The sequence below is a fragment of the Schistocerca nitens genome, chromosome 11 (assembly GCF_023898315.1).
Source record: "Schistocerca nitens isolate TAMUIC-IGC-003100 chromosome 11, iqSchNite1.1, whole genome shotgun sequence".
NCBI classification, from domain to species: Eukaryota; Metazoa; Arthropoda; class Insecta; order Orthoptera; family Acrididae; genus Schistocerca; species Schistocerca nitens.
Window position 1 is genome coordinate 73889107 of NC_064624.1, and position 13656 is coordinate 73902762.

The 13656-nt window shown below is 42.8% G+C and overlaps 1 protein-coding gene across 1 annotated transcript in view; it reads right to left on the reverse strand.

Moving 5' to 3' along the window:
• Nucleotides 1-13656, reverse strand: part of LOC126213144 (poly [ADP-ribose] polymerase tankyrase-1-like) — a 45256-nt gene that overhangs the window by 14407 nt on the left and 17193 nt on the right. Inside the window, exon 4 of the mRNA XM_049940763.1 lies at nt 3251-3397. Within this exon, the coding sequence (XP_049796720.1) occupies nt 3251-3397 (147 nt within the window). The remainder of the gene's footprint in view (nt 1-3250; nt 3398-13656) is intronic.

A 13656-nucleotide genomic window follows, 5' to 3' on the forward strand; every position in this document is an offset into this window, starting at 1 on the left:
TTCTTATACGCACTTACATTTCTGCATCTTTTATGCTCTAGAACTGACCTGTCCCACAGTCTGCGTCTTCTTCAGTGTCAGAACAGCCCAATGCTTGCCTCCTCCTTCTCTTTCTTGCTTCTTTTGTCATTTGCTGAGCAGCTAACTCTGCTTTACATACACGAAGCTCATCCAGTTCCTGCAGTCCTTTAGCTGTATTCTGTCCAAATCTAGCCCCTAACTTCTCCAGAACTTTAAGTCTTTCATAGTTCCCACCATTAAAAGTTATTACAGCCTGAGACACTGCTAACTTTAGAGTCATAAGAACAACAAATACATTTTTAGGCACCCGGCACCACACAACATTACTGAAGGACTCATACACATTCTGGGTCTTCCCATGTCAACACTTCTTTAGTAGCTCAGGATTTTCCAAATCTCTGTAAATAGGTTTGATTGCCTCCATTACTGCCAATGGAAAAGAATGTTTATGTGTAAATTCATGCAGGGTACCAAAAAATTCAGCTTGCCTGTATTTACACCAAGTATTTGGTGGCGGTGGACAGAAAGCATGACGTGGCCTGTCAAAGGTGTTTTCTAGTACTTCAGCAGAAAATGCAGGTCTCACATATCTGTTACCCGAAAACTTACGTTTTTTGAAGTTACTTTTACGCTTAGTCATTTTATTTACTTATAAAAAGCAACGTAATTTAACTTACTACAAAAATAGCCGGTAATCACACCACTTTCAACGAAAACTAGTATCAGAAACAAAGGACTGATTTGTTTATTCGTAATGCCAACTTCTGAGACGTAGCAGTAGGCACAAATTAAAGCAATTCACAGCCTTCTAGACTGTGCAGTTCTCAAGATACGACTCCTCAAATATGGCAGTACATGTGTAGCCCCAAAATTTGACAGTCACACATCAACATTCAAAATATTATTTGAAGGTCTCACAATTGTTTGATTTTTAACGTATTGTATATCAAAATGTTCTGGAAAGTCCAAAGTACATTATGGAGAAGAAAACAGAAAACATCAAATTTCAACGAATTTCACGTACAATGTCCCCTTAAACTCAGAATGTTGTTGAGTGGCAATGCACTGAAACAAGACTAATTTGTAAGATACATGAACAGCATCGAAAGCACCATCTACGTTAAATAAACCAATAAACAAGGAAATAGTTTCAAAAACACTTAAATTCAATTGTTTAACTATGTGATGACCTCAACCCACAGGAAAAATAATTATCAAAATCTGAACTGTGAAGTCATCCCAAATTCTAGTTGGAAAACCACACTCTTTGTTATACTTCTCAATTGCCCACGATCCCACTTTGTTTATGAACTGAAAACTCTAATATTCTCGAGAAACTGCTCTGAAATTAACCTGAACTCACAAAATTGTGTATATATTCTTTGAAACTTCAAAGACATCAAAGACAATATCTGAAAGGAATTAGAAAAAGAGACAAAATTTCGTGAATCACACACAATACTGTTAATAGCCGCATGAACACGGGGGGGGGGGTTCACCATACCTCTACCCACTTCCCACTTTTGAGTATAACCAGCGTCTATTAATACTACCACTCGTAGCAATACAATATCAACAACTTTTATTACTGGGTAAACAGTCCCTATGTGATTTGACAGCTGACATTTATAATCCCTGCTCACGTCAGGAAATGCACCAATACGGGAATAGCGGCTTTTACGTTATTGGTCAGAACGCAAGGAATTATGGCGCTCGCCGTAACTTTCGCGCGACGCCATATTTCGCGACAAAATACTCTTATTAGTCACTGTCATATATCTAGTCTCATAAAAATACATAAAACTACATAAAATAACTACAATAATTTTGACATGCAAGGAGAATTAGTTCTAATGAGAGGAAGAAGTTTATATTTACTGGTGTTTCAACAATGACTACCAGGCAACTTTTAATTCACTGATTGTAATTTTATTTTCGTTAGCAGAAAGCAAACATAAACTAAATAAAGAATTTATTTAAATAGAGTCTGTAATTCTTATACTTTTAATAGAGAAAGAAAGTTTCTAGGTCAGGGGAAAGCGTTCGGCGAAATCTCTTAACTTTTTGTTGCATACGAAGCGTTGCGTTGGGCAGCACGATATCGGCTGGTTACGATGATGAGAGCAGGATACATGCAGTTCCGCTGGTTAATCTTCTCCTGCGAAACGCAAATAAAGTTCCGGCACAGCTGTATCGTTAAGCCCGTGGTGATCAACAAACCACAAGACGCCAGTATATGACCGTTGTTGACATGTCCTCTCTTTCAAAGTACATGACGTAGACGTCGCTCGTTTTTACACTTTATGCACTGTCCGTGACGCTATCGTCCATAATTACACAGTTCGTCACATTCATATAGTCTTAGCCACAAATACACAGTTCATAGAATTGTTATTGTGTGTGAAGCACACCGTAAACAATGTTCACTCTGTTCTCGCGTTTCAAACCTCGACAACGTCATTGAAAGTCATTTATATTGCACAGTTAATTAAGGTCTTCACTTTCATGGCATGATAGAATGTGATGTACAACAGTTCCACCACCCAAAACCAATACCAGCAAAGTTCATTCGCATAAAAGCACTGTTCGTGTCGGCCACAACAAAGTATAGTTAGCGGCACTTTCACATTCCGGTTAATTTGCTCTTAAAGTTCGCTGGCGATGGCATTACATACCGCAGTAGTAAAGAGAATTAACAATCTGATAGTTCGGTATCACAGTCCACACAATTACGTATGCTTTTCATAAAACACAGTACTATTCTCCCGCCCACGCTTCACAGACACAACATCGACCATCCTCTCTACTACACAACAACCTTTCGACTATCGATATCACTATCGCTGTCCCCTGTCTATACATATTATATCGTTATCGTAAATTACATAAATCTTTATAAATGTTCTTGACTGCATCTTTCACCATTAACAATATTCCAAAAGAGAACTTTACAAACTGTACTACCGGTACAAAGCAAGAAACATACTTATCCATTGGCAAACGAAATAATTCATAATTACATCTTTACATTTAAAAACCACAGTAGAATGTTACATAATCACAATTAGAAATGCCCATATGAACAAAAAGAAAAAGAATATAAATCTAAAGAAAATCACGAAAAAAAATTTACATGCATAATTAGCAATGCCTTCACAACATTTGATTTACATTCCAATAAACAGCAGTACAAGTGCAGAACTTGTGCATGTGTAGTGACACAACTCACCGAAAGCGAGAGACGGCTGCATCGTCAGGTTGCGGAGTATGTCGAGCAACTTTTGGCGGTACAACTGTGGCAAGAGTCCAGCTGTGGTCGCTGCGGGTCTGACGGCGAAGGTGGTGGGTGGTCCCGTCCCATATGCTGGCTGGCACGCTGCACACAGAGGCACTGCGTGGATGGGTGTATTCACAGGGGAGCCAGGGGGCCACTTACTGCAGGTGCTGCTGCTGGGGGGGGGGGGGGGAGGGGTCTGCCTATAGTGGTGACAGAACCCACACACTGTCTATGACACTAGTGTGTATGCTATATGAATGACTCACCAGTGAATTGAGCATTGCTTCTCCACCAGTCTCCCTAGGTGGATCTTTGCACAGCTGACATCCTATTGTTGAAAATGACACACAGACTAAAGGTAAATATAAGGGTCAACAGTATTACTGGACTGACAGAGGTATGATACTATAGAGTTTAAATACACTGCTGCATCAATACTCATAGGTATTATTTCTGAAGTCGACACCCGTGTTTGTCAATGTTTAATAACCGCAAGGGGATGAATGAGGTATCATTAGAAAAAAATTTTCACCACTTTGTGACACTGCATTCCGATTTGCGTTTAACTTACCAGTTTTGGAAAATTTCTTTGTGAAAATGCCAATATTACAAATACCATTTTATTTGTTACAAAGTACCTATTAATTTGAAAAATTGTACATAGCATTGACACAGACAATAACCGTGATGACAAAAGTTGTCCATTATCTCTGCCTGTCGTAAAAGTTGTCTTTTATAAGCGGATATACTTTTCGAAATGACAAGCGTATTTCTCATAGTCGCCTTGACGCAAATATATATCTGAATCTGATTCTATAGTGCACTTATGTATTACTACTACTATATAAAGTACACAGTGCAACTAAAATTAAAGATTACATTTACGACAAATATCGTAATATCCTATGTAAAGTATTTTGTTCAAAATTATGTGCAAGGAAATGTATATACAAGGATGTGTCAGAAATTCTTTTTTACCAAGAAAATCGTCAAACAGTCCTGTGTTTAGACAAGTTATTTTTACACCAAGTTTCGGCATCTCAGTAACGCAGTTTTTGTCAAGGCTTTGAAGTAAACCTCCAGAGACCAATTCACAATATCCAGATATTGATGGCTCCAGTATGCAAGTATCGATATGTCTGATCTGTACGTGGAGTGCCTAGACGCCTGAAGATGGCATTACTGAGGTGTCGAAACTGGTTGTCTGAATAAAATAACTTCTCAAAACGTGTGACTGTTTCGGGATTTTCCTTGGTGAATATTTGACCGACCACTGTCCCGATTATACAACGGATAGACAGAGATATAAATTCGGTTCATTTGAAGGACGTTTTCTCCTCAACTGCACAACTTCCCTCATCCCAATGACTACTCTTATTCCAAATACTGTCATTATACAAAATTATAAAAAGTATGAAAGTTTTGCACAGATTGACTGGTCTTACAGAAATTTAAAGGGCGCTGACGAAGCTATCTCAGACATTCAGATGTGCCTGATGCAACGCTATGCTTATCAAGCGGTGTTCAGAGAAATGATAGCTCATTTGTCAGGGACTCTTCTATAAGAACAGACAGTAAACTGGAGGACAGCAGATTTTAAAGTCATCAGGGAAGGTAAATCATAGAGGTTAGAGGAGTAGCAAGGTAGGGGTTCATGACGTAATGCAGCTAAACCAGTGGGATATTTAACTATCATTAAAGGCACTATTACAGAAATTTAAATGTTTCAGTAGAGGTAATTCACATGGACAAGAGAGAACTCTCCCTCAGTGGGTCAACTCTAACCATCATCCAGTTGCGATGTTGATTAAGTGTATGACGAAGACCGCTAAAGACAAACAATGTGAGTATTTTAAAACCTGACACCTGATCCGAGAGTGCTGCTCCAGAAAAATAAAAAATAGATTTTATTGATGTATTCAGAGTAATTATAGTTGGTATGAAGTAGTTCGCGAGCACTAGAATACTCAGTGTTAATGAAAAAAATGACAGAGGTCCGAAAGGGCAATGGAAAAATTGTAACATAATCTGGTAAATTGAGCTGTCAACTTACTGCCTATAGAGGTTGATCGATTGATGCTATGATAGGTAACTGGACAACTAATATGCAACACTGAGATGATGAAGAACATGATGGTCAGAAATTGCAACAGGTATCCTATAAAATATCAAGTTCTTCCGTATGTTGCATATTGTAGCTCTGAAATATTGAAGAAAAATTTTTTAATTGTTTATGCAACATCTACTAATTATTTACTGACTAATTTCAAGCTTTGTCCATTTTCCAGAGAAAAAAATTTGTTATGAATGGATGCATCAAATATGGATCATAAATGTATAAGTCGTGCTATGCTCCAGATGGCAACTGCTTATGTATCTGTGTCTGCGATATACCTAATGTCATCACGCTGTAGTCGTAGCTCAGATCTGCATTAAAACATGTCATAATTGCACTTATACTTTACTGTGCCATGTTAATGTAAGAGTATAATATATATTTATTTTAATCTTTGTACCTTCGTTATCCTGGATGATCTGATACTCGTGAAAACGATGTATCACATATAGTATAGTCAGGGACGGTCTGAAAAGTTTGTAACGGCGTTGCACGATAGGTTGCGCTGAGAAATAATTGTGAAAAAACAAATCCGCTACGTTGGGCTGCTTCCGCGTTTATTAGCACTAAAATTAGTCAATGAGGTCGTTGCTTGAGCCAATTCATGCTGCCCGCCAGAGGCGGTATCCTAAACCGGACATGACAGTGATACAAAAATTGGATGCACGAGAATAGGATCGAACCCAGAGCCGAAGGCTGACCAGTCTCGGGAGCGATGATCTAGATTGTTAGAACAGCTGACACTAATTTCATCTGGTTAGCCGCTGGAATTTGCGTACACAATGGCCTGATTGGCTAATTTCAATGGTGATTAACTCGGAAGGGGTGCAACCTTGTCGAATTTTATCTTGACAATTATTTCTCAGGAGAACCTACCCTGCAAGAACCCTTCTAAGCTTTTTAGATTGCTTCTGTGGGATTTCATTGTGTGTCACAAGTGTTATCGTAAATTTGACAGATACGGATGAAAGAATTTTATTATATGGCCCTATATAATCTCTGACATATTCAGTATACTTTGTGGTTACATTAACATCAAAGACTACATTCAATGTGAGACATAGTTTTCCATTACATTAAAGGTGAACAATAAATTTTAGTTTTGTTTCTAGCATTATTTAAGAGAGAGTTATTGGATTATTCGTAATTCAGTGGAATATATATATGATATAAAAGAATTTTCAGTGATCGGTTCCTCACCGCTTATTTGGTGAGTGACTGATGCAGGCTGGAGTGCATTTCATAAGCCGATTAAAGTGAATTTTTTTTTTTTTTTTTTTGCTGCACATGTCTCTCTGTGCCAGGGGTAAGCAGCTTCACCCCACTTACAGCACCTCGTTTACTGGATGTCTTGTGTAGACAACCGGAATGGAGACCACACCCTTCTCTTTCGAGCTTGATATATTTCATTTGATGGACCTCAAAAGTTGTGGCAAATTACCCCTGTATTTCCCGGGGAGTGGGGGTGGCGTAATAAAATAATTGTGCTATGGTAGTAACTGGCACACTGCACAGGTGCTCTACACAAGTGGAAGCCGGTTAAGCTACACACAAATCTGCGGTGCTGTCCTCTTCTGTGACAGACGCATGCTGTGGCTGTGTAGAAGGAACGCCAGATGACGATTACACTGACTGACACGTCGCACTTTCAACACAGTGTTTCATTGGTGTGAGACGTTGAGTATTAATAACCTCCAGTACGACCATCAATACTAATGTGAGGCTGCCCACCTGTGTTGTCACCTCACGGGATGTTTGTGGAAGCTGGTACAGCGACGTGCTGCACTGCTGACACGTGCGGAGGTCCACCTGTCATCTCTAGGCTGTCGCCTTGGCCGCTGAACGCGTTATGTGAAACTATAATGCAGGGTTGGTGTTTTGTTAGTGACATGCTTCACTACATCTAAAAGTTGCGTCAGATCAGCATTTACGAAATGGCAACGTAAGAAGCGGAAAATTGTGAATAAGTTGCTGCCTTCCGTAAAAAAAACTGAAAGCTAGCTGACCGTGACAATGTAAGTAGGCTGTTTAGGTTTTTATGTTGGTAACGCCACGTAGCGCTCTGACTGTGGTGTGTGCAGTCTGTGGCTGGTTGCGATTGTTGGAATATTTGCCATTGTAGTGTTGGGCAGTTGGATGTGACCAGTGCGTAGCATTGCGCAGTTGGAGGTGAACCGCCAGCAGTGGTGGATGTGGGGAGAGAGATTGCGGAGTTTTGAGAGCGGATGATCTGAATGTGTGTCCATCAGAGAGTAAATTTGTAAGACTAGATGTCGTGAACTGATATATATGATGACTTTTGAACACTATTAAGGTAAATACATTGTTTGTGATCAAAAGTCATAATATATATCAGTTCATGACATCTAGTTTTACAAATTTACTCTCTCTGATGGACACACGCCCAGTTCATCCGCTCTCAAAACTCTGCCATCTCTCTCCCCACATCCACCACTGCTGGCGGCTCACCTCCAACTGCGCAACACAACGCGCTGTTCACATCCAAATGCCCAACACTACAATGGCGAATATTCCAGCCATGCCAACCAGCCACAGACTGCGCACACCACAGCCAGTGACTTTCATACAGAGCGCTACGTGGCGTTACCAACATAAAAACCTAAACAGCCTACTTACATAGCCCCCATGCTCCCCACAAAAAATTTTACAAATTGTTTCGGGCAGTGGCCAATAAGCTGACCGTGACATGTACATCATGTAGAACAAGGTCTGAACACTCGCGCAGCTATGAACTGCACCCAACCTTCTCGAACCCTGCTGTCAGTTGCGTGTCATAAGAGTCGTAATTTCCGAACTTCCGAATGTGTTTACAACAAGGAAGCCACACCGTACGTTACCTTTTTGCCCCCAGGTAAGGAGAATCTGCAGAATGGATGATTCCTAAAATGTGTTTATTTATGGTACAGTGATGAAAAAATGTCATGGGTCACCTCTAAATGCCGTGTTTCACCTCCTTTTACCCTGAATAGTGGAGCAATTCGACGTGCCATAGCATCAACAAGTCGATGGAAGTCATCTGCAGAAATACTGAGGCGTGCTGCCTCTACAGCCGTCCATAATTGCGAATTTTGTCCACTAACTGACCTCCCGATTTTGTCCCATAAATATTCGATGGTATTCATGTTGGGCTACCTCGAATTGTCCAGAACGTTGTTCAAACCATCCGTGTTTGGGAATAAGTACACGAATATAGTCATTTCCAGTCAATGAACGGCTCAGTTGGAGTAGAGGACACAATCAATTCCATATAAACACAGCCCACACTACTGTGAAGCCGCCACAAACTTGTAAAGTGCCTCGTTGACAACTAGGGTCCAAGGCTCCGTGTTGTTTGCGCCACACTCGAACGCTACCATCGGCTCATGCCAATTCAAATGGGCCTCATCTTCACCAGTCCACGGTTTCCCAGTCCTCTAGGATCCAACCGATATGGTCACGAGCCCAGGAGAGGCGCTGTTAGTAAAGCCACTTGTGATGATTGTCTGCTGCCGTAGCCCATTAACGCCAAATTTCGCTGTACTGTCCTACCGGATACGTTCGTTGTACGTCGCACATTGATTCAAAATGGCTCTGAGCGCTATGGGACGCTACTGCTGTGGTCATCAGTCCCCTAGAAAGAACTACTTAAACCTAACTAACCCAAGGACATCACACACACCCATGCCCGAGGCAGGATTCGAACCTGCGACCGTAGCAACAGCGCGGCTCCGGACTGGAGCGCCTAGAGTCGCACGGCCACCGCGGCCGGCGCACATTGATTCCCGTGGGGCTTTCATGCTCATCCGTTACCTGTTAGCACTGAAACTGACACTATGCAAACGCCGCTGCTCTCGGTCGATAAGTGAAGGACGTCAGCCACTGTGTTGTCCGTGGTGAGGCGCGATGCCCGAATTTTGGTATTCTCGGCGCACTCTTCATACTGTGGAACTAGGAATAATGAATAACCTTACGATTTCCGAAATGAAATGTCCCATGCGTCTAGCTCCTACTAGCATTCCGCGTTCTAGGTCTGTTGTTTCCCAAGGCGCGACGGTAATCACGTGAGTGCAAATGACGCGTCAGCCAATGCACTGCCCTTTTATACGTCGTGCATGCGGTTCTAGCACTGTCTGTATACATTACTGGCCATTAAAATTGCTACACCACGAATATGAAGTGCTACAGACAGTAAATTTAATCGACAGGAAGAATACGCTGTGATATGCAAATGATTAGCTTTTCAGAGCATTCACACAAGGTTGGCGCCGGTGGCGAAACCTACAACGTGCTGACATGAGGAAAGCTTGCAACCGATTTCTCATACACAAACAGCAGTTGACCGGCGTTGCCTGGTGAAACGTTGTTGTGATGCCTCGTGTAAGGAGGAGAAATGCGTTCCATCACGTTTCCGGCTTCGATAAAGGTCGGATTGTAGCCTACCGCGATTGCGGTTTATCGTATCGCGACATTGCTGCTCGGGCTGGTCGAGATCCAATGACTGTTAGCATAATATGGAATCGGTGGGTTCAGGAGGTTAATACGGAACGCCGTGCTGGATCCCAACAGCCTCGTATCACTAGCAGTCGAGACGATAGGCATCTTATCCGCATCGCTGTAACGGATCGTGCAGCCACGTCTCGATCCCTGAGTCAACAGATGGGATGTTTGCAAGACAACAACCATCTACACTAACAGTTCGACTACTTTTGCAGCAGCATGGACTATCAGCTCGGAGACCATGGCTGCAGCTAACCTTGACGCTGCATCACAGACAGGAGCGCCTGCGATGGTGTACTCAACGACGAACTTGGGTGCACGAATGGCAAAACGTCATTTTTTCTGTTTACAGCATCATGATGGTCGCATCCATGTTTGGCGACATCGCGGTGAACGCACATTGGACGCGTGTATTCGTCATCGCCATACTGGCGTATCACTTGGCGTGATGGTATGGACTGCCATTGGTTACACGTCTCGGTCACCTCTTGTTCGCATTGATGGAACTTTGAACAGTGGACATTACATTTCAGGTGTGTTACGACCCGTGGCTCTACCCTTCATTCTATCCCTGCGAAACCCTACATTTCAGCAGGATAATGCACAGCCGCATGTTGCAGGTCCTGTAGGGGCCTTTCTGGATGCAGAAAATGTACGATTGCTGTCCTGGCCAGCACATTCTTCAGATCTCTCACCAATTGAAAACGTCTGGTCAATGGTGGCCGAGCAACTGGCTCGTCACAATACGCCGGCCACTGTTCTTGATGAACTGTGGTGTCGTGTTGAAGCTACATGGGCAGCTGTACCTATACACGCCATCCAAGCCCTGTGTGACTCAATGCCCAGGCGTATTACGGCCGTTATTACGGCCAGAGGTGGTTGTTCTGGGTACTGATTTCTCAGGATCTATGCACCCAAACTGCCTGAAATTGTAATCACATGTCAGTTCTAGTATAATATATTTGTCCAATGAATACCCGTTTATCATCTGCATTTCTTCTTGGTGTAGCAGTTTTAATGGCCAGTAGTGTATGTACGTATTTATCACGACTTCTGTCACTTCAGTATATATCTGTATACATTGATCCATAGCCTTTCCCGTGCACCCTACTGAATGGCTAAATTTGTGAATGAGTTTGTTTTGGAAGTTCCACGTAGAGTCAGAGCTAACAATTATATGACTCAACTTTGCCTCCCTGACAGCACCCCTGCAGTGTAGAACAGCAGTGAAATCAGGCAGGCCAGTGCTGCACCATTATGCAGCGGTTGGCACCGCATGTAGCTTGCCAGTTGTCCTCTCCGCCTCCCGTTAGGAGGCGACCAGTGAAAACTTCGAAAGGACAGGCGCTCTTACTCATGACATGTGAGTATAAGGTTCTGCTCGGTACAGCTTACTGTTACATCCTAGAATCAGGTACTGGTTTGAGTTATTTCAATATGCAGCAGTGATTAATCCATTTCTTTCACTTCGTTAATTCGACAGGGACTGTTCGTGATTAAATCTGCGATTTCATTAATTTAATTTTATGTAGAGAGCGTAGTTTCGGATGAAAGGTTCATCGAAATGCAACCACGTGCATCCATCGCTCGTTGCTTTGTCTTTCATCAGCTGTTTACTCACCAATTCATTCGAGTACTTGCTCCGGAGGTTTTACTTAAATGCTTTTAGCAAAATTACCGTAATTTTGAACCACCGAACAGTAGTTGAGACTACAATTTCGTGGCCGGTCGTTGTGGCCGAGCGGTTCTAGGAGCTGCAATCTGGAACCACGCGACCGCTACGGTCGCAGGTTCGAATCCTGCCTCGGGCATGGATGTGTGTGATGCCCTTAGGTTAGTTAGGTTTAAGTAGTTCTAAGTTCTAGGGGACTGATGACCTCAGATGTTAAGTCCCATAGTGCTCAGAGCCACTACCATGTCGTGACGTGGTTGGATTGAACCCATTGTGAACTGATGAACTGAAAACACTAGCACTTTCAGCGATCTGTTTCAGTCATTTCGTGATCCTTTTGTTTCGCATATTTCACACGAGTTGCGGCGTTTTTCTGAATATTGCACGCTGTCTTGAAGGGCAGTACGTTGCTCCAGTGAGCTTAGATGTAACGGTATATGATATGTAGTACCACCTGTAGCATCCTAGCATACTTGAACACCTGAATGAGCGCGAGTAATTATTGTTGTCGTCGTCCTGTCCCATTCAATCCAGAGCCTAGCCACACTGCCGACAGCACCATTGCATCCATTATTCCTTACACTATTATCAGGGTTGACTCCACTTTAGTTGCTCAAATACCATGAGAAGTTGAGATTAAATTACCGTCTTTACTAAATTTTGTGCATATGTTAGAAGCTATGTACCCCCCCCCCCCCCCCCGCCGAGATTCCATTGCTGTCTGAAATGAAATTGTTCAGTAGTAAATAAACTGTCAATTTTTATAATCATGACAAAGCACTTTTCTTGATATCTGTTATTAATCTGTACTTCATCTGTTTCCATATGGTCAACCCACTAGAAGTATGTAACTTGCACACTAATATTTTTGGAGAGGAAATGAGGGCAATGAGCCATACACTAGACCATTCTTTGTCACTTTCTGCAGAGCTTGTCTTAACACAACTGTGTTATCCATTGTGGTTGTAATCAGTATGAATGTTTTCGTTGGTCTACTCCATCTTGAAATGGCAGATTATCTACAAAAGTGCAGTAGAACGATGGAGTGACGCCAGCTGAGAGGTAATACCATTTTCTTATCCCAGATGCCCCTGCCTGAGCTCTTATGTAAGCACCCAACTGCTTCACTCTGTAAATTCCACACTTATCGGTGATGGCCTTGTTAAACTCAGAGAAACTAGGCAGTAAAAAAATTTGCTTGAGAATTGCAGTTGTTCTATGAACATAATTAACTTTGGGTTGATATTCATAGTAAGTTCTACTTAACGCAATGAGTGTCACAAGGTCACTGTGAGTGCAGCAGGGTCATCTATCTGCTGTGACCATGGCCAGTTTTGTGGCAGTCAGTGTGTCAGACACCCCCCCCCCCCCCCCATACTGCTATCTTTGTGACAGTCAGTGTGTCACACACCATCCCTGCTGTCACCTTTGTCGCAGTCAGTGTGTCAGACACCCACCCTACTGCTACCTTTGTGGCAGTCAGTGTGTCACACACCATCCCTGCTGTCAGCTTTGTCACAGTCAGTGTGTCAGACACCCACGCTACTGCTACCTTTGTGGCAGTCAGTGTGTCACACACCATCCCTGCTGTCACCTTTGTCACAGTCAGTGTGTCAGACACCCACCCTACTGCTACCTTTGTGGCAGTCAGTGTGTCAGACACCCTCCCTGCTGTTAGCTTTGTAACGGTCAGTGTGTCAGACATACACCCTGCAATCAGCTTTCTCACAGTCAGTGTGTAAGACATCCTCCCTGTTGTCACCTCTGTGGCAGTCAGTGTGTCAGACCCTGTCCCCACTGCCAGCTTTGTGGCAGTCAATGTGTCAGACACCCCACCTCGCCTCCCCCTCATCTGGCGAGCCTTGCCCGGAGCACTGGTTACCGTGAGATTTTCTGTTAAGGAGCCAGATACTATGATGTTTAATTTCAATAGTTTCTTTTTCAGAAGTTTCACAATTCTGCTTGTGTTGATGTGTGTTTCTTAACATCATTGAATGTGCCATGTCCGCTGGGCGGATTCCTGCCGGGAAACGGGCGCTCCTTCCCGCCCAGAAAGCCATGCATTAGACCGCA